At 42.9% G+C, this 21,790-nt stretch overlaps 1 protein-coding gene across 1 annotated transcript; it reads left to right on the top strand.

Annotated features, from left to right (window-relative positions):
* Positions 1 to 8: 8 nt before the first annotated feature.
* Positions 9 to 20,746, top strand: ntrk2b (neurotrophic tyrosine kinase, receptor, type 2b). Its single transcript, XM_086151938.1, has 16 exons — positions 9 to 323; positions 1,926 to 2,000; positions 2,103 to 2,174; positions 2,254 to 2,322; positions 2,405 to 2,556; positions 2,732 to 2,868; positions 6,062 to 6,194; positions 6,577 to 6,882; positions 8,216 to 8,289; positions 8,471 to 8,570; positions 9,478 to 9,666; positions 11,090 to 11,220; positions 11,347 to 11,519; positions 14,776 to 15,016; positions 16,366 to 16,524; positions 18,821 to 20,746. Exons 1-16 carry the CDS (start codon positions 124 to 126, stop codon positions 19,004 to 19,006), a joined length of 2,397 nt encoding a protein of 798 aa, XP_086008064.1. The 5' UTR covers positions 9 to 123; the 3' UTR covers positions 19,007 to 20,746.
* The last annotated feature ends 1,044 nt before the right edge of the window (positions 20,747 to 21,790 follow it).

Here is a 21,790-nt window from a genome sequence, read left to right on the forward strand (position 1 = left end):
ACTGTGTGTTTTTTTTTTTTTTTTTTTAAATTTTTAATTTTTTCTCGGTGTGTGTGCGTGTGTGGGGGGGTGGGGTGGGTGGGTGGGTGGGGGTGGGATCGGCGGGCTATCGGCGGAGCGGCGATGGACTCCGGCGCGGGGGGACGCGGCATGGCTCGCCTCGGATTGCTGCTGGCTCTGGCGGCGCTGTGGAGATCCGCCGCCGGCTGCCCCGCGTCCTGCACCTGCACCGTCTCACGGATCGTTTGTATCGATCCGGAGCCGCCGGGGATCGAGGATTTCCCCGCGCTCACGTTGGACGACATGGAAAACATCACCGAGATGTAAGTGTGCGTGTGCGTGCGTGAGACGCGGTGAACTTATTAGGATGCGGTGCGTAAAAGAAGCCCCCCCTTACACCCCCCCTCCTCGGTCGGCAGCTGGCCGTGACGCTCCGGGGTTGCGGGGGTTATAGGAATGATAAAGGTGGCGTTCCGTTCAGAACCGCACCCCCCCCCCCCCCCCGCACCACCACCACCTCCTCCTCCCCGCACGATCCCCGCCTGCGGCATTCGACGTCCACGCACGTTTCGCGTCAAACGCCACTTTTTTTTTTTCTCCCACCGATCAAAAACAGCGGGTCTGTCAGATCATGCATCCACGCGTATATATGTGTGTGTATGTGTGTGTGTGTGTGTGTGTGGGGGGGGATGTCGTGTATGCGCGTGCGCGTGCGCGCCAGTCTTATTGGGATTAGTCGGTGTTTCCGTTTTACCAAAAAAAAAAAAAAAAAACAGCTCCAGGGGTGGTGATGGAGTAAATGTTTAGGCCCCGACGCCGCCCGTCGGAGGTGTCGGCCGCCGTGCTCCGGGGGCTCCGGGTGGGTGGGTGGAGGGTGTGAGGGGGCGATGAAGCGCCGTCGATATTTCCAAAGATGACCACGTTGTTGACAGATTTTACACATGCGATCGGTTGTACACAGGCGGGGACGGGCTGCCCACGGTTATGTAGCCCTTATCTGCGTCAGCGTGGAGGCCGGAGCGTACCTGCTACAACCCTGCACAGGCGTGCAGCTGCAGAGCCAGGCTTCCCAGGCAGAGGGCGGTTAACGGATCCAAATCTCATTATTATTATTATTATTATTATTATTATTACTGTCATTATTCTGCACAAAAATCTATAACACTTAAAGTTCCTTCAGATTTGTTTTTTCCCAATGGGTAACTGAAGGTTGTTTTTTTTTTTTGCATATAAATTTGGTGGGAAAGTCAGGATGTCATCTGAACCTTCTTTAAACGTTTCCTTTCTGTTAAGCTACAAAATTCATATATATAACGCAACATATACATATATATGTTCCTCCACCTGCAGCAGCAGAGGGAAGTGCAGGATTCACCGGAAAGTTCATCAGAAGTTCAAAAAAAATCAAAGATATTTGTCCTGCGACTGTGGAAATTCAGAATATGTCCACATCGACATTATGAGAGAGGTCATTCCAAAAGATCCCTTTGGTTGTTGTCAATGTAAGATTTTGGGGAAATATCTAGATCCCTCGCTCTTTTCAAGAGCTCTAGTTTATGTGTGGAGGTTCTCAGTCATCCAAGTCGTGGTCAACTCTTGTCAAAATCTTCTTTTTGTCGCAATGGACTTGATTTTTCTTTTCTTCAAAGAAAAAAAAAAGAAGATTTTGACAAGAATTGATGTCTAGTTTACTTTTCAGGCATTAGGGCAGGTAGGGTGTCAGAAGAAAACCCTCCGGCGTTTGGCCCGTCGGCGTGCCGATGACTGTGACTGCACAGATCCAGAGGACACCGGCAATCAATTGTGCTGCAGAGTAGAAAAAAAAAAAAACAACAAAATCCCAGTGAAAGAACACGACGTGTTTTTACGCGGACCGTCCGAAGCGTCGTGCTGACACCCGTTCCTCTCCCGTGTTCTCCCCACAGATACATCGCCAATCAAAACAGACTGTTTGAAATCAATGAAAACAGTTTGAGGCACTACATAAATCTCAGAAACCTGTAAGTACCGGACGTTTACTTTCTCAAGTTCAGTCTCGGACACACAAAGGCGAGAGATCGTCTGACGTGCGTATCATTTTCTTCCTAAATCGACTCTAACAGCACAGTTACGAAGACCAAGCTGACATCCATATCCACGGACGCATTTTTCAACAACACGAGACTTCAATATGTGTAAGAAGCTTGTTTCTGTATTTGTCTATTTTACTTCTGGTCGGACACACGAGTAGCCGTTCATTGCTCTCTCTTGCAGAAATCTCAAGGACAATGACCTGTCGACGCTGTCGTGGAGGACGTTTCAGAACTTTAACACGACATACTTGTAAGTGGGCGTCACGGGCAGAGAGCGCCTCTTTCTCGGTGTGTTTCTCGAACCTCACGTAACGCTTCCGACGTTTCCCCAGGCTCCTCCTGTCCGGAAACCCTCTGGACTGCGTTTGTGAGAACTTGTGGATCAAATTGAGGCTCCAGGAGGAAAGCGAGAGCCAAGACCTGAAATGCACGGACGAAAGAGGAGAAACCAAAGCCTTCGCCACCCTCATCCCACCTGATTGCGGTAACGTGAAACCGAGTTATAAAAAGCAGCCCGATGCATGTGGTATCGACCGGTGAGAGAAGCGGCGCGGGGTCTGGAAACGGAGAAACAAAGACAGACGGACGTCTAGAAATAAATCAATGGCGCGGAAGTTTATATCGAGTATTTGATTTTGCCGTCTGCTCCTCCTCTGCAGTGGTTCCCCAAGTGGAGGTCTCCCCCACGGTTGTGACCAAGATGCAGGGGAGCGACGTCCAAGCCGTGTGCACCGCCTCCGGCTCCCCGTCGCCGGTCATCCTGTGGAACGCCGACATGCTCTCCACTCACTACGAGGTGAGGCCCGGCTCCCGCTTTGCACGTTTAGGCGTTTCTCTATGAAGCGGACCGGAGAGGACGGTCGTACTGATCGGAGCTGCCGACGGGACGCTCGGAAAGTGTTTTCTCGTGTCAGGTTTTTCTCCGATTTGTGGTCTCGGCCGCCGCATTTCCCAGAGATTCTCCTTTGTAAACGTTTACTTCTCGGATGAGACCTACTCCATTTGCTTTGGGTGAAAGTTGAGACTCGTGAATCGGCAACTCACGCCCGAGGCCGTGGTTTTCAGTTGATACGTGAAGTTGAGTTGTTTTTTTTAAACATTAAATTCACGAGACGATCCAAATTTGAACCGCTGCGTGTCGGAAAGTCTCATCTTCACGGTTCCTTGTAGGTGGAGTCTTGGAAGTTTAGATTTTTGGCTAGTTTTATTGGCTCACTTCAGCTTCCCCTTGCTTTCCTCAATTGAATACACCTTTTTCTGCAGACTGTTCACTGAGAGCAGATCTGGATCTGTTGCAGGCGGCGGCAGCAGCCACCTCTCATTCCGCAACCTTTCTGTTTCCTCAAACGAGCTGACTTTCTATTCGGGGCCATTTAGAAATGACATATTTCCATATTTATTCCAAGCTGTTTTCATAACTTGCGAAGAATTAAAAAATATCCGAGGGAGTTCAAGCTGAATAACCCGACATTCCTAATGTGGAAGGTTTAATGATGAGAAATAAGCCCTGTTAGTTAAACCTGTTAAACAGAAATCGGGTTTGGCTTGGTTTATTCGGGATAGTTTGTCGTTTCAACCTTCAGTGAAAGGGGTTGTTACTTTTTTTTTTTTTCATTTTTGGCTGTCAGCTCCACACCACAGTGCACTCTGCTGGACAATTAGCACACATTTCCAAGCATCTTCCCTATATTAACCGGGAACAACAAGAAAAAGTTAAATAACCGTGTCAACTGGAAATCTGATATGGCTACAGTTGCAAGATATCAGTTGCTAACAGCAGCTAAATCATGCAGCACTCAGGTTCAAATAACCATTTAATAGGCTTTTAAATGCATTTTGATATGCAGGTAAGATCGCTACAGCAAAGAAAATACAACTCAAATTTGTTAGTCCTATTTTTGTAATATTTATGAAAAACCAACATAGCCTTCTGCTTATATCTTTTAGTTGAAAAGTATATTTTCGTGCTCTCGAGTCATTTCTGTGTATTAATTGTTCATTCCAGCCCAGGTCTGTATTCGTAAAGTTGAAAATATAAAGCAAAAAATTCTCATTTGCGCTATCTAAGATAATTATAAACTAGCAAAGATTGAAAATGTGAATGTTAAACATACTGTTCGGTGAGGTGAAGTCGTGTAGCAACTCGGCGTCCGTTTCCACGTCGCCTTCACGCCATGTCATCCTGGAGCGTCGTATTTCATCTTGCTGTCCAACATAATTACCGGTATCTAAAAGCGAAAATCACTTTCTTTTGAAACGTCACGCCGTCACTTCCTGCGAACGTCATTTCAATTTAAAAGTCAACTATCAGTTTATCCAAACATAAAACTCCATCTAGTTGGGCTTGATAACATCGGCCGGCTCTTCATAACGTTCCTTCTTTGACCTTTTGAAAAATGGCCCTCGGAAAAAGTCAGTCCTTCTCGCCTGGTGACGCGTTCGGTAAAGGCGGACTAAATATCAATAATAATATGTTGACCATGCGTCCTCCTCCTCTGCATTTTTTTTTTATTTCATCAGTATTCTTAAAAATAGAGGTTGCGACAGTAATGCAAAAGCAAACACTGATGGAAGGGAGGCGGGCGAGTCTGCTCTCAGGACTCGGCTCCGCGGAGGACCTACGGCCCCTGAAGCGCGAATTTAAGGGAGCGCCTCGGGGCCGTTGGAACCGGGCCTCGCTCTCAAGGGCTCGAGCGCCGACTTGGACTCGTGTCAAACTGACTCAGGCTTAAAGGCCAGGGCTGTTGGACCGTCTGAGTGTCTGGGACTTTTTGTCTGGCCTGCACGTTAGAGCCGGCAGGCCCCCCCCCCCCTCCACCTCCGCCACCCGTCAGCAGCTTTTAGGCTGATTCAGCGCAGAAAAACAGACAGGACATTCCGACTGTACATAACTCACTTATCAGGGCTACAACACCGTTACACTGAAGCTAAATCAAGCATCAACATTTTCCGGCCTTCTGTTTCGTGTGTTTGCAACCCCCCCCCCCCTGAGAGAGAGAATGATATACAATCTCAAAGTCAGCTTTATTGTCAATTTCTCCGCATGTACTGTTCATACAGAGGAATGGAGAAGATGTGTCTCACAACCCCACGGAGACATGAAATAAACAAAATAATAATAATGATAAAAATAGATTTAAAAATAAATAAATAAACGGAAAAAAGAAAAAAAAAACGGGTACGGGGAGGCGGAGCGAACCGAACATTTTTGGTTCGATTCCCGGCTCCTTGTTGAGCAAGACCCCTAACCGCTCCCCTGACGCCGCTAGATGGCTGCCAACTTCTCATTGTTTATCAATGATGCGTTAAATGCAGAGAGGAATTTCCCGCAAGGGATTAAAAAAGTACGATAAACTAAAATGAACAAATTAGCAGTAAAGTGCACCGTTATATTAAACATTAAACTATGAAGTATAAAGTGTGTACGGTTTAGCGGAAAGGTCTGAAAAAATGTGTTGAAATGTTAAAAAAAAAAAAAAGCCAATAGCTTGCCTATTCGTGGCCAAGAACTGTTGTGAAAGCGTCAGACGTTCCTGGAGATACACTGGCGGTACTTGGCGCTTTTCCCTTTCGGATGATAAGAGGGATAAGTTCCTACAACGCGTGGAACTGAACGATAAAAAAAAAAGAAAAAAAAAAGTTAAGTTTTTGGAAAAATCTGTTTTTCATTTAAGTGCAGCTCTGGACGCACACCTTGTTTCCACTGAGCTCAGTGTTTGCACGCAAATCTCCAATGAGATGCTCCTAAACACCGATCGCTGTGGGATTCGGAGAGTCGGGCATTTAAAAACTAAAATAAAACCAACACCGAAGCCGTATCTCACACTGAGCTAGGAATATATTCTTATCTAGAAACTATCCCGTCGGGCAGGAATGATGTAAGATTTCAAATAAACTCTGGGGTCTGTTTTCACGGAGCTTGTTTAGCTTAATGGGTATAAAACTACACCCCACGCTGTGCTTAATGCAAGTAATAATGCTGTTTGCAGATCGATCCGATCGACATGAGGAGCACCCTCACCCTGTCCGGCCTTTCTCCGGACGACAACGGCAGACTGATCATATGCAGCGCCGAGAACATGGTCGGTCAGACGGAGGCCACGCTCCTGCTGAAGATTCTCTGTAAGCCCCCTCGCTTTTCCGTACGGTGACCGTTAACCGACTTCAGCCCGCGTTTAATTTCCCCGGAGGTCGTTCCGTAAGTGCCGTCTTCTAGACGTTGTTTTTCCAGCCGAAGACGAAAGGCTCCTCATTTTGTTATCATCACTGTCTCTGCGGATCTTATTGACTCTCCCGTGTTTCCTGTCCGTGACTCTTCCTCTTGTGAAGCTCCTCATGCCTCGCCGCTCTCCTCCGCTTGTTTAGGGTCGCATTTCTCCCCGTCCGAAACCTTTTTTCGGATTCCGCCTCTTCCCCCCCCCCCTCCCCCCGACCGTGTCTCGTCCGTGAATGTCGCTTTTCCCTCTCTGTGATCACTCTTCCTTTCCTGTTGCCTCCGTGTCAGTTGCCCCCACCATCCTGCAGCTCCTGGTGCCGGAGCGGGACCACCACTGGTGCATCCCCTTCAGCGTGACGGGGAACCCCAAGCCCGATCTGCAGTGGTACCATAACAACCAGCCCCTCAAGGAGTTGGACTTCATTCGCACCATGATCCACGTGTCCACCGAGAGCGAGTACCACGGCTGCCTGCAGCTGGTCAACCCCACGCACTACCAGAACGGCGTGTACAGGCTGGTGGCCAAGAACGAGTACGGTCAGGACGAGAAGACGGTTTCCGCCCAGTTCATCGACCCGCCCTACAACCACACAGGTCTCGGAAAATTTTCCTTTTTTTTTTTTTTTGTCGTGTCTTTCGTGAGGGTGTTTTGCATTTACTAGATGATATGATTGTCAACGTTAAGCTTGTTTTTTTTTCTCCTTCCTCTTTTCAGTGGATGATCACTTCTACTATTGTAAGTTCCGATTTTATCATTCATAAAAATGCAAGCTTGATGCTTTTTTTACAGCGAGCAAAAACAAAACAAAACAAAAAAAAAATCAAATAATAATCTCAAAAATAATGCCAAAAGGTATATTTATATTTATATCTATGCTCATATTCATGTTTATCCAAAAAAAATCAAATAATAATCTTAGAAATAATGCCAAAAATGTATATTTATATTTATATCTATGCTCATATTTATATTTATCCACGCAATCCTGAGTGCAGGATAAGTGGCAGAAGATGAATTAATGGATGTATTTATATTTATATTTATATTTATATTTATATTTATATTTATATTTATATTTATACATTCTGTGATTCCCAGAGACATAAATTAGCCAGAATACTAATTTCCCTGTCTTATGAAGGACTGAAATGCTAACAATATTCTGAGTATAGGATATTGCATAGGATATTGTGATACGTTTCATGCACACACACACACACATATGTATAAATATGTGTGTGTGTGTGTTACATGTGAGCTGCTGTTAACTCTGAGTGCAGGATAAGATAATGTATTGATAATCAATGAATGAATGATCATTTTACACATGGATTGCATACTTTGGTTCACCTCTCAGTTTCTTCAGTAGACGTGAGAATGAGGATGAAACCCAGAGCCAATGAGCGATGGGTTGTTTCCTTTTAAAATAACAGAATTTGGGGGATTCCAGGGTTTTGGACACAACACAAGTGTTTTTACAAACCTTGCAAGAAAGCAATGGGTCCACTTTGGTTGGAGGTGGACAGCAAGGATAATGCGTCCTTAATTGTAACTTTAAAAACACAATAACTTAATTACTCTTTTATTTACTATTGTTTTTACTCTCTCTGCCTCCTCGGACGTCTCCCTCCTGTCCAGATACACCCGGTAGGCGTTTGCACTTTTACAACACAATCTTACATGCTTGACATTTAGCCATCAGACTCAAAATGTTTACCTTACGCTGCCTTGCTTTTATTCTTATACGTTTTTGGAATCACATTTTCTCGCTTTGCGTCTTTTTTTGATTGATTTAAATTTTTCTCTCATATTTCTTCTGATCTATTGCTTATTATTCACATTATTTTCAGTCAACACCAAAAAATAAAAGTATCAGCCGCTGTCAATCGTTACTTCATTATTATCAATATTCTATTTGATTCATAGCTTTGATTTTACATTTTTTTATTTCCTTTTTTTTTTTAGACCCACCGGTCCCACCATTAGACGACAGCGTTGCGGTAAGTGTTTTGCATTTTTACACTCGTGGATCCAAAACAATGATCGTGTTTTAACATAAATATGCCTGCATCACCATGCATGCATGAAAATATTTATCGCTGCTTCCATTCTGCAAAAACTCCTCAGGTTGACTCTGCAGAGGACGACGGCTCAAATGTTTATCCTCCTTTCCCTTCCCAGGTATATGTGGTGGTGGGAATTGCAGGAGTGGCTCTGACCGGCTGCGTCCTCATGGTGATCATTTTAAAATACGGAAGGAACTCCAAATTCGGTATCAAAGGTAAACGCATACTTAAACTTTGACCCCCGACATAATTTTAAATATAGTTTTTACGGATACTGTATGAAAGGTGACAGCATAAAATACAGGTAATATGGATTTTTTTTTTCCCAATTTTTTAAGTATTTTTTTAAGGATTAATCAGCGTCCGTGATTGGATTCAACGAAGTTGCGACGTAATTAAACTTCCTTATCTTTTTACGCGCTACGGCTGCTACCTCGCCGCGCGCCTCCTATGACAATTGAATTATCAATTTAGTTGCACACGTAGTTACTTTGATAACTTGTCAGGTGAGTGGGGGTTAATGTGTCGCAAATGTTATTCTGTGACAAACGCTCTGCAAACGCAGCTCTTGAGTCAGGTTCTTAACCGATGGGTCGGGTGAAGAATGTTTTGACTCAACTTTTAAATTCAGCTATTCATACATAAATAATATTCTACATTGCATTTCATCACAAAATGAATTATTACGCCAGAATGCCTGCTTGCTGCATTTCCTTCAAATACCCAAACAAGTGAGTGAATAAATACATCAGATGCTACCGAGATAAGAATTTTTTTACTTTTATTCCCTTTAAGTGCAACGATATAATATTTTGCATCAACAAACTATAAACTACTTTAAATGCACCAAAGGCAGGTGATATTTTAATGCTTTTCTTCGTGTAATTAATATTTCAACAAGTGTTTTTATTTTTTTTTCGGCTCATTTTGTTGCCTTTTTTTTTAAAACGTGTGATTAACCGCGTCGTCCCGCTGAAGTTTCTGAAGTGGCGATGAAAAATATTTTTGTTGTCATCATCTCACCTGATATTTCATTTCTCTTTTTCCTCCCGGTCTCATGATCGCCATCCTTCCCCAACCTTTCCCCGCCGCTCCTCATCCCCGTCCTCTGCGGCTCCCCAGGCTCCTCCTCGGTCATCAGTAACGACGATGACTCTGCCAGTCCTCTTCATCACGTCTCCAATGGCAACAACACCCCGTCGTCCTCTGACATGGGTCCAGACGCCGTGTTCATTGGGATGACAAAGATTCCTGTCATTGAGAACCCGCAGTACTTCCGTAACTCTGGCAGCATTCTGAAATCAGACACGTGTAAGTTACCGCCCTCCCCTGCAACTGCCTGTAACCTGGACCTTTTCTGATAAATCCACGCTTGACGCTGTTATTAAATTGCCGCACTACACTTGATAGTTTCTCCATCTCTGCCTTGCAACCGGATGGTTCATAAACCCAACTTGAGCCCAACTCCAGAAACTCCGATCACATTTATGAAAGTCAATTTGGTAAAACGGCAAAGCTTTTTTTAAAACCGATGTGTTAATCTGGCAGAGGGTCATAATAACCCTTTCATGCACAGAGATTTAAATGGTGAGGAGAAGATTAATTAATTGAATTATTCAAGTAACAAATTCCAAACATCTAAAAATAACTCCTAGAATGTGAGATTTTTTATTATTATTATTGTTGCTATTTTATTATTATTATTATTATTATTATTATTATTATTATTATTATTGTTATTATTATTATTATTATTATTATCATTATCATTATCATTATCATTATTATTGTTATTATTATTATTGTTATTTTTATCATTATCATTATCATTATCATTATCATTATCATTATCATTATTATTGTTATTATTATTATTGTTATTTTTATTTTTATTATTATCATTATCATTATTATTGTTATTGTTATTATTATTATTATTATTATTATTATTGTTGTTGTTGTTGTCGTTGTCGTTGTCGTTATTGTTGTATTTCTATGCATATGTAGAAGAAAACATTAAACAAAGGTCCATACATGTCCATGAAAGACACGGGTGGTTTATTCATACATTGAAAGACAAAAAAAAAAAAGATATAAAATAACATAAATAATAAAATCATATAAATAATGAAATAAAATAAAATAAAATAAAATAAAATAAAATAAAATAAGCTTTCCAAAGTTTCTACATTTTCTGCCACATGCAAAATTGAAATCTCACCAGAGATCCTCAGACACTCACGCTGTTGTTGCAAGAGCTCCGTCTGCTGCCCACGTGCTCAACTGATGGAACCATCAGTTGGTCGGAGGTGGAGCAAGAAATTTCCATGATCTAATAAGGAGCTTTCAATCCAGCAAGATGGCTGTGTGGATGCTCTCATTTTCTGACTAAATCCAGACTGAATCATCGGGAATGCACAAATACACCGCTACGGCCGTCCTTGGTAACAATTAAATATCTTGGCCAGCAAAGGCCGTACTCGATGTCCATCTATTCATTTGGAAGGTTATATTAGATGTTAAAGTCCCCGAAGAAAAATCTCCGTTTATATTTTTCTTAACAGAGGACGTCACGACAAAGCGCGGTACTTAATTCGCGTAAATACCGATGGCGGAGATCACACGGGCAGCTGCTCGAAGCTTTTCGCCGAGGTCGGGGCTGGACCTCGAGCCGGGACACAGAGAAGTATTTATAAAAAAAATTCTTTCTTTTTTTTTTTTGTCCATCCCATAGTTGTCCAGCACATCAAGAGACACAACATCGTGCTAAAGCGCGAGCTGGGAGAGGGAGCATTCGGGAAGGTATTTCTAGCCGAGTGCTACAACCTGACACCGGACCAAGAGAAGCTTCACGTGGCAGTCAAGGTACATTTCCTCACACACACACACACACACACACTCAAATAATCAATGCCCTTGTCATTCCATCAGACAATTCTATCGACTGGGTTTGCGTTCCGGTCGATAACGCCTCTCGTGTTTGTCTGTCAGACGCTGAAAGAGGCCAGCGAGAGCGGTCGGGCCGACTTCTACAGGGAGGCCGAGCTTCTCACCAACCTGCAGCACGAGCACATCGTCACCTTCTACGGCGTGTGCGTGGAGAGCGACCCGCTGAGCATGGTCTTCGAGTACATGAAACACGGCGACCTGAACAAGTTCCTCAGGTAAGAGTCTTCCGGAAAAGCCGATGCGTTTTCAAGCCGGAGGTCGACTCTTTGGCCCGGAGGGGGCCGGTCAAATTCTTCTTCTCCTTCTGGATTTTCCCTTTCAGGAAATCAACCTTCTCCATCTCACCCTTTTCTCTGCATCCTCCTCTCACACACCAACTCACTTCATATCTGCTCTCACTACGTCCATAAATCTTCTCTTTGGTCTTCCTCTAGACCAGGGGTGTCGGAAACCCGCGGCTGCTTGCGGCTCCGAGTGGCTTGGGAAAATAAATTATAAATATTTAATTGAGGTGTATTTCATTTGTGTTAATTCCTTTTTTTTTTTACTTTTAGTTCTAAGTTGGAGGATTATTGTGATCTTGAAATTTTCCTCTCCATTCAGCCGCCGGCAACCATAAAAACCTATCTTTAACCTAAAAAAAAACAAAAAACTGTGCAATATTTCATTTCATAACAGCTGCACTACAATTTTTTATCATTTTTTTTATCTTTTATCATACCGCTGTGCACTCCTTACCTCACTTGTTACTAAGACACTTATAGTTTTATCACTTGTTTACTAAGACACTTTATAGTTTCACTGAGACACTTTATAGTTTATTTTTATTTCTAATTCTGCCTTTTTCTTTTCATTATTTATTACTGTTATATTTTCTGTAACTCTGGCACAACAATTTCCTTCAGGATTAATAAAGTTGTTCTTATCTTATCTTATCTTAAATATTGAATAAAATTATATTTATTATTTTTCGCCACTCAAAATAGCGTCACACTCGCCGGTATACCCGGTAAAGTCCCGCTTTGCAGATGCTGTGCGCAGAAGTTCAGTAGCAGAAGTCCCATAAACCAGGTAAAATAAATATCTATGAAGATATTTTGCAAATATTTATTTTCTATTGTTTACCGACAGTGATTTTTTTCCCGATTTATTTTTAAAATTCAGGTCAAGGCTCCGCTACACGCTCTGAAAGCCAAAAGCTCAAAATGAGTTCATTACATTAATAAAATTTGATATTCTCCGTAATACTTTGTGAATTTCAGAAGCAACACACTACACACTTGTTTATACAAAGTGTAAAGGTAATAAAAAGCAATACATACAGTGGTACCTTTATTTTAAAAAAAAAAAGTAATTGCGGCTCCCAGTGTTTTATTTTCCGAGGAAACCGGGTCCAAATGGCTCTTTGGATGTTAAAGGTTGCCGACCCCTGGTTTAGACCTCCAAGTCCAGCATCCGTCTACCAATGTATTCATTACATTACATTACATTACATTACATTACATTACATTTGGCAGACGCTTTTATCCAAAGCGACTTACAATAGAGGACATAGGGACTGCAAATACACTTGCAAATACACGATGCACAGGAAATATACAGAACAGTTAGCTTGGGTTAGTGAGTTTTTTTTTTGTTTTTTGTTTTTTTTGACAAAGACGTACACAAACACACACACACACTGCATAGCCTAACTTGGTCTGATCTGGGGCATCAGCGCAGTAAAAAAGTCCTGAAAGAGAAAAGGTTTTACCTGTTTCTTGAAGGTTGAGAGAGATGATACTAGTCTTGTTGCTTCCGGAAGTTTGTTCCACCACTGAGGTAGTAGAACTGAGAACAGTTTTGCCTGAGATCGCTTAGAGCGAGCAAAAGGTACTGCTAGTAGGTTTGTATCAGAGGAACGCAGCTCTCTGCCGGGAGCATAAGGTCTTATCCACGATCCCTCTTCAGTGCACGACCCAACCATCTCAGTCTGGCTTCTCTGGCCGTCTCTCCAAAACATCTGCAGCCTCAGAGCCCCGATAAACGCATCCAGCGTAAAACTTTTGCCGAAACCAAACACGCGAATCAAACCTAAGAATCATACCGGATCGGTCGTACCGATGACCTACAGGTTACCGGTGGAAATCGGGCTACCGTGAGTCGACGAAGGAGAGGAGGAAGGGGCCGGTCTTTTGCGATTTTTCGGTCAAGTCCAGGACGAGGTGTTATCTGTCCCCGTAAATTTTTTTTTTTTTTTTGGAGCAAGTCGAATGAAGGGATTCATTTTATTCTTGTTTTTTTTTTTTTTTTTTTTAGAGCTACAGCCAGCAGCTGACCAGCTTGTCTGGAGACAAATCAGAGGGACGCTTTACTTCAAAATAACAACGATGATAGGGAGCTAGAATTCAATTGAGGTACTCTTGCGGTGGAAAAGTTCCAGAAAATAATATTTGGTAAAAAAAAATCGGCCCGGTTCGTCGAGGCTAATCTTAGTCCTTTAAGCCCCAAATGACAAATCCTATCAATCCCATCGGGTTTGACCGAAGGTCTACGAAGACCCAGCCGGACGAGGAGCAGGACAGGCGGTGGAATTATCTTTCCCTTCAACCGCGACGCATTAACACGCCGTACATCATGTCCTCTGGAAGGAACGACTTCCAGTGACATGTTTTCCGTCGGACTAATTCTCGGAAATGAGCAGGAGGTCGGCAGGTAAACCGCGGAGTCTCCGGGAGGCGGACGCTCTCTTCCGAGAAATACTCTTGCATGTTTCCGCAAATGAATTCTTGTTGTTCCGCCTGGTTTGAAGTCCGATTGTACGTCAGAATTAGGCGATGCGGCCGGACGGTTGCACGCTCCCAGAATTTGTTCTCCGTAAATCTAAGATGAGTTCTCGTCCGACTCTTGGAGAGGATTTATTTGGACGAACGCTTCCCGATTCTCTCCCGCCCACCGCTCACCATAACAGGATCACATTTATTAGATTATTCATCATCATGTGCCGATTTATCGCGTTTCTCTCCTGGACCGTGCGATGCTAATGCCGTAATACTGAGTGTGTTTCATAATCTCATGATTTCGTACTTCCTTTATCGCCCGCGTTATCTCCTTCCTCGTCCTCGGTCACCCAAGTATATTTGTCCGGAGGATTTAATATGATGGCGTCTTGTCTCTTGTCAAAATGTCAGCATCTTCTAATATCAACATACAGAAATGTTCGCGTTTCTTCCTGTAATCAGAAAGGAAGTAACAACACGTTTATGATCTTTTAAGCATGAAAAAGAAAAATCTAAAAACAAAGCATTGTGCATGAGAATTATAGGAAAATTACAGATATTTATCGCATATTTAAACACTTCAATAAAGCTGAAATTCTCATCCGCTAACAAACCAACGCAGCTCCTCCTCGGCAAGCGACTTTTTTTGTTTTAGCGTCGAAGCACAAAAGGGTTTTGATTTCTCTTTTAAATCGATTTGTTTCGTTCGCAGGTCCCACGGCCCCGATGCGGTGCTGATGGCGGACGGTCAGCACAGTATCCTGGTGGAGCTCACCCAGTCCCAGATGCTGCACATTGCCCAACAGATTGCCGCTGGCATGGTCTACCTGGCCTCCCAGCACTTTGTCCACAGAGACTTGGCAACCAGGAACTGCCTGGTTGGAGAAAACCTCCTGGTCAAGATAGGAGACTTTGGCATGTCCAGAGATGTTTACAGCACAGACTACTACAGAGTGAGTCCGATCGCAAATTCTTTTTCCCCGTCCTTGTTCCGCCCCAAACGCTCGCGTAAACACGGAGATATGGAAACGGTCCAACGTACGCGCTGTTCCGAATGTGTAATTACGATTTTATTCCGGGCGTGGTTTAAAATAACCGCAGCGGCAGAAATTGCTATTTTAAACGTAGTTATTTTATCTGTTTTTAATACCATTTAAATGCAAATTCTGTAATCTGCATAAAATTTCTGCTTCTATGGTAATAAGGGTCAACAGTGCAAGACTGCACTAGAGTTTTTTTTGCTTTTTGCTTTTTTTTTTCCGCTCAAAAATCATCACAAACTACATGGAAGTCACACATGCGAGTTTCAGAAAAGGTGTGAGCGTTGATAGCCTTATACTGTAAAGCAGCGAGAAGATAATTCCCAAGTTTCTGATGTAATGCGGGAGCAGGCGGATGCATTGCGTTCCCTTCTCGGTTCGTCTTGGATCCCAGTTTAAATACCACGGCGCCCCCTGCTGCCGAAAACCGAGACCTGAATCTGAGCCGGGAGCACAGAGACGGTCTTGCGAGGAATCGGCCGGCATCAGATAAGCGAAGCGGCGAAAGCGCCTGTCACCAGCTCCCGCTCTCAGACGTTATTACGTTAAACACTCTTAAATCGCATCATCTGCTGCAGCGCCCCGATCGTTTTCCGAATAGAAGGCGAAATCGATATCGCGTTAAATTTGCGACCGTTCCGTGTCGTCGGAAGTGCATGTGATTTAATAGGATTTCGTCGTGTTATTAATGCGTATGAATAAGCGACCGAGGCAGACGTCTTACCACGGACGGTCCGTCCCGTGCACGACGCCGCACGATGTCTGGACCCAAGACGGACGACCGAACGCTCCGATTAGCCGAGGCCACGGGTAAAGGACCCGAGGAACCGCGACGGATCGCAAAAAAAAGTCACGTGAAAGGCCGACGGCCGGAGATAACGGAGATTCAAACGGCAAACGTGCAGGTTTTTAAACTAGGCCCGCTTTTGGAAACGCACAGGCTGGACAACGGTCACATTGTTGGCCCGGAATCCTGCGGTTTTCTGCGAAACTGAATCATTCCATTAGCAAATTCAATTTTCACCGAAACGGAGCGTTTTTGAATACCGTATTTGGTAAGAACGTCACGGCGCCGTCGGGCAGGAATGTCCTTGACGGGGGGGAGATGACCTGAACGGATGGAGGGATGTGGAATAGCGGGAAACGGAGACAAGGATATCATAGGTAATTTAGATCCCCGTAAATACGGCGATAAGTCTGGATCTGCGGGGAAACGACACTACAGGGTCACGTTGTCATTTTGGATTCTGACACTTTTGCAGGTGGGGGGTCACACCATGCTACCGATCCGCTGGATGCCCCCGGAGAGCATCATGTATCGCCGCTTCACGACGGAGAGTGACGTGTGGAGTCTCGGCGTGGTGCTGTGGGAGATCTTCACCTACGGCAAGCAACCCTGGTACCAGCTCTCCAACAACGAGGTCAGAATAACGGACTCCCTCCGCTCGGAGGGGGCGAATTTCAACCTTTCGGGAAAATTCAAATGATCGCAACGTCGCCCTCCGACCGCTTAGTTAGCTTAGCACAAAAGCGTCTGTATCCGTTAGATCCGAATCCTCCCTTTTTCAAGGAAACGGAAAGTCTATTTGAAAACCACACACAACCTTTGGCATTTTCACTTTCTTTTTTTTTTTTCTTAAATAATACGGTTTCCCAGTTTTACAAAATAGCAATACTTCAATTTAAAAGGGAAACTACAAACCAGCCTCACATTTAATTCATACATTTCCCTATATCTGTTTTTCTTTCAACAAAGCATTTGTGTTAAATTATTAATTGAAAAAAAAAATTGATTGAATTAATTAATTATAAATAAGTAAATAACATACATACATATATTTTTAAAATCAATAACATTTATCAAAAGACTTCTTTTATAGCGTCTTCATTGTAACTGGTTATTTGTTTTTCTATGAAAGGGTTGCAAACTTTGCCCCAATTCTGCCCGATTCATTCAAATGTTGGATTATTTGAAATCAAGTTGTTTAATTTGGTGTTTTGTGGAGGAAAATAAATCCGGGTGATTCCATTTGAAGGGCCTCTTCCTCCCACTTTGTTACTTTCAAGCATTTTGTTCCAATTCTCGCTTAAAAGTTAATTTAAGGTTTTGGGCCAGACTCTCGTCGAGAGATCGGATTTGAACAAAAACGCAGAGACGCTTGAGCGCCAAAGTGTGCACGTTTGTCAGATGGTCACATGGTCTTCGTAAATCCCAGTCCCAGTTTTAACACTTCATGTTCATTTTATATCCTCATTATCGCCCGTATTTGAGCTGAAATCAACGCAAAGCAATTCGGGATCATGACCGAACCACGAACCAGCTATCGGTGATTTCCCCGCCTCCGTCGATAACAGCGTTTCATGGCGTTTTGAGATTCCGACGATGTTATTATCATCAAATGGAATCTGACCTCGGCCGACTTGTGAGAAATGATGATGGGAAACACTCTGACGTGACTCCGTGTTTGTGTTTCCCCATGTTTCATCAGAATGTTCTTTTGGAGAATATACAATAGCGATCGCAAGCGTCACGTCTTGGTTTCGACAAGTTACGAAACAGGTGAATGCGCAAATCGGGCTCGGTAAGAAGTGAAATTATATCCGTGATAAGCATCATATATAATCCACCATCAGTGTCCCCCCCCCCTCCTCTTTGAATATTTAGATTTCTCCAGGAGGCCGGCACAGTTTTTACATGAATCAATTCATGAATTCATCCAATATCGATGCATTCAGGGTGGCGGCGGCGCCGCAGCCCAGCCGGTGAGAAGTGCAACCATTCATGTCTCACTCACACGTCTGGGCTATTTAAGGTCTCAAACGTGGGAAGGAAACCTGCAAAGGAGACATGCAAAGTCCACACAGAAAGGCCCTCTGTTGTAATCCAACCGGGTGCCTTAGCGGAAGCGCTAGCCGCTGAGGCGCTATACCAATATTTATTAAGAATATTAAATTTTGCACCGGAGGCGGGATAAGGCTTCTTTTGCGTGCACATGAAGCAATGGATCAAGGGGGCGGGACACATTTCTTGTTTAATTTTTATGCACGGGCCAACTTGGTATCATGCAAGTAGAACAAAATGAAAATTGCAATTTAAATATTGACATTTTTTGGCATTTCATTTTAACTTTAGAATCATGAATAATCATATAAATGCACTGGCATTACATTACATTATTACATTACATTACATTTGGCAGACGCTTTTATCCAAAGCGACTTATAATAGAGGACACAAGGACTGCAAATAACACTTGCAAATACAAGATGCACAGGAAATATACAGAACAGTAAGCTTGGTTTAGTGAGTTTTTTTTTGTTTTTTTTTGACAAAGACGCACACAAACGTACACATACACACACACTGCATAGCCTAACTTGGTGCCTAACCTGATCTGGGGCAGCTCAAGCATCAGCGCAGTAAACAAATGAAACAAAAGAAAAAAAATAGGGAGTTCCTAAATTCAATATTGATTGAAAATACAAAGAAAATAGGTTGGCGGGCCGGATAAAAAAGCAAAACGCGCCGTAAAATGCCTAAAATGCATAAAATCAACGCAACATCTCACAATTTGCAGAAGCAGGGACGGACGGTGAGCAAAACCCTTATCCTATCCCGTAAATTTATTTCTCGTAAAAATACCGCCGTTCTGCAAAGCCGCTCGTTTGAATCCCGCAATTTTGTTTTGTCTCGGCAAAAAAAAAAAAATCCCGCAGGTGATCGAGTGCATCACCCAAGGCCGAGTGCTGCAGCGACCGCGCACGTGTCCCAAGGAGGTGTACGACCTGATGCTGGGCTGCTGGCAGAGGGAACCCTACATGCGGCTGAACATCAAGGAGATCTACAGCATGCTCCAGAGCCTCGCCAAGGCCTCCCCCGTCTACCTGGACATACTGGGTTGAGGCAGCGGGGCTCCTGTATGTATCAGGGCATGTGTGTGTGTGTGTGTGTGTGTGTGTGTGTGTGTGTGTGTGGACCTCGTGCGTTTGCACACAATGAGACAGGAGGGCATAATGACGGGATGTGGAACCGCGCGAGTGCCCGCTTCTGTGTAAAATACCCGGCTGTAAATGTCTATGTAAATGCGAAATCGTCAGCGTCCTCATCGCGTCGAGAAAAAGCCTTAAATTTCGTGATTTCGCTTCGCTTTCCCTTTCCTTTGCGCGGTTGACAGAGGCATGTTTCAACAAAAAAAAGAAAAAAAAAAAAAAAAAAAAATGGAAACCAAAATGCATATAGGATAGGATCCAAAACATCAGCTTTTCCTGTGCTGAAGGCTTAAAAAATAAATTCAATCCAGCCATCACCACCGGGCATTCCGGCTTTGCGGAAAGGAAAGTGTCGTCTTTATTTTTTGCGATTCGATAACACGCCCCCGTGTTTCGTATCCGCTGGGAACAAAAAAAAAAAACAACAAAAAAAAAAAGGGAAGACGACGCATCTTTGTAGATAGATGGAGCCTCCTCCTCTTTCCCCCGCGTCACTCAGACCAATGTGTTCTGTCAGAAGAATTAAAAATAAAGTAAAATAAAAATACACGAACTGACGCTTTTTTTTTTCTTTTATAAGCCGAGAACTATTTTAATATTTGTAGAGTTTATAAATGTTAACTCCGTTCTCATGTCAAAGTGTTTGATTTCAGTTTGTGACTCTGATTTTACATGGGTGTGTATCGGCGTACGCACAGAAGAAACAGAATTCCTGTAGATGCTATGTCTGTTCTATATATTTAAAAAAGAAATATAAATAAAATAAAACAAACCACCAACTGGGGTTCCCGGTGTAAAGTCAGTGCGGAGGATGTGAATCAAAAGAGCGTAAAACATCCCGTTTCTTTAAAAATGGTTATTTCAGATATTCTGTAAATATACTTTCAATCAGACGACGGCCTCTGGGTTTCCAAAGTGGTGTTTTTCAATGTTGTAAGTGCTTTCGAGGTATTCAGTACTTTTATTTCGTGTATTTTAAAAGCACAGAGAACGCGGATTCTGCGATGTAGGGCTGAGCCCCCCCCGCCCGTATCCCATTTAAAAAAAAAAAAAACATTCATTGTGATTATTTTTGTTTTTCATTTGCGATGCTCTTTTTATTTTAATTTTATTTATTTTTTTTGTCGGGGGGCCCAGACCCAGACTTTACAAAATGCCGTGGGTTTTAATCGGTGAAGTTGATACTCAACCTGCCCAACCGCTGGTCGTCCAAATATAGCGAGGTTTATACATGGGTTTAGTTTTTTTTTTTTTTGTTTATTTGTTTGTTTCTCTCCCCGTGTTCTAAAGTAGCTAATCGTCCATTTGTTTCTTTGAGAACGAGGGTGTATTTTATTTATAAGATCTCGTATTTATATGTCGGACTAAGTGAATGGGTAATTAAGAGATTTCCCCTGACTGGGATCCCGGGGGCGCAGAAGGAAGGGGTCATTTCTGCAAACGGTTCTGCAGAGCCCAGACTAATGGCTCTCCTGCCAGCCGGCGGCCGAGGAGCGTTTGTGCCCGAAAACAGAAAACCCAGCGCTTAAAATTTTAAATGCATCCTCTTGTTTCCATAATTGATAATGCGCCACGGTGCCGGGATTTAAACAAAACATTAAAAAAAAAAAAAAAAAAAAAAATGACTGCAGTTGGTTTAAAGTATGAAGTAAAGGGGGAAAAGAAAAATATTTTCTTTTTAATTGAATTTTATTTTTGAAGTGGTTATCATGTGGACTGAAGTCGTGAAAGTCACATCGACAACGCGTGACAGGTTTTTACGCCGGTTATGAAACGGACCATGTCTGCAAACAATATAGAGGACAAAAAGTATCACAATAGCCAGGGGTGTGTCACGGTTTTCAGTATAATTATGGGATGGCGCTAATCCGGCTCACGCTTAAGGAGGGGTTTGATTCTGCCGAGACGTGGAGACGTTCATACATTGACTTTTTACATATACGGTCATTTAAGTGTACTCACTTATTTAATACGTCTCTATTTTTGTGCCTAATAAGTCACTTCTTTAGTTTTTACATTTTATATTCCTTTAGAAAAATTCAATTTTTAATTTTTTTTTTATCATACCTTAGTTCAAGGATTAGCTGAGCAGCCAATCATAAGAAAATTAAAAGGTTAGTAAAGAATTGTCATAATGAAATTTTCAAATTCAGGCATACATGATGAAATATCATAATAATAGAGGATATTTGAATGAATATTGGCCCGGCCCTTTGCAATTAGGTCCAAACCTATGCACATTAGGTATTTTAGACATGTTTTTTTTCATGGCGGGAACTGTTAGACACCACCGACACTCAATATTTCTATTCAAAACCAATTTTGTCAGATATCTGACTTGATTTTGCTGTTTTGCAATGTTTGCCGGGGAAGAAGGGCGCGTCTTCAGTCCCCTGGTTTCGAAACAAACGACGACACGTCTCCCTCGCGCCTCGTTTCCACATGGTTTTACCGAGCACGGGTGATTTCAAATTGAATATATAAATATATATTCTGCCATTCGACACAAAGGAGTGCATTCTTTCACAGGTGAATTCAAAGCCGTCGGTCAGGGATTAAACGTTTGCGCTCTCGGCAATCCGGTGAGGTGGAAATTGTCTTTTTTCTAACAACATAAGCGACACGTATAAAGGAAAACAACCTCTGTTCGATTCATTTTAACCCCATCCCGACAGAACCGTGTGGAAAAGAGGTCAA

The sequence above is a fragment of the Fistularia commersonii genome, chromosome 9, assembly GCF_037954325.1.
Source record: "Fistularia commersonii isolate RoL2024-O1a breed Wild chromosome 9, RoL_Fcom_v1.0, whole genome shotgun sequence".
In the NCBI taxonomy this organism is placed as follows: domain Eukaryota; kingdom Metazoa; phylum Chordata; class Actinopteri; order Syngnathiformes; family Fistulariidae; genus Fistularia; species Fistularia commersonii.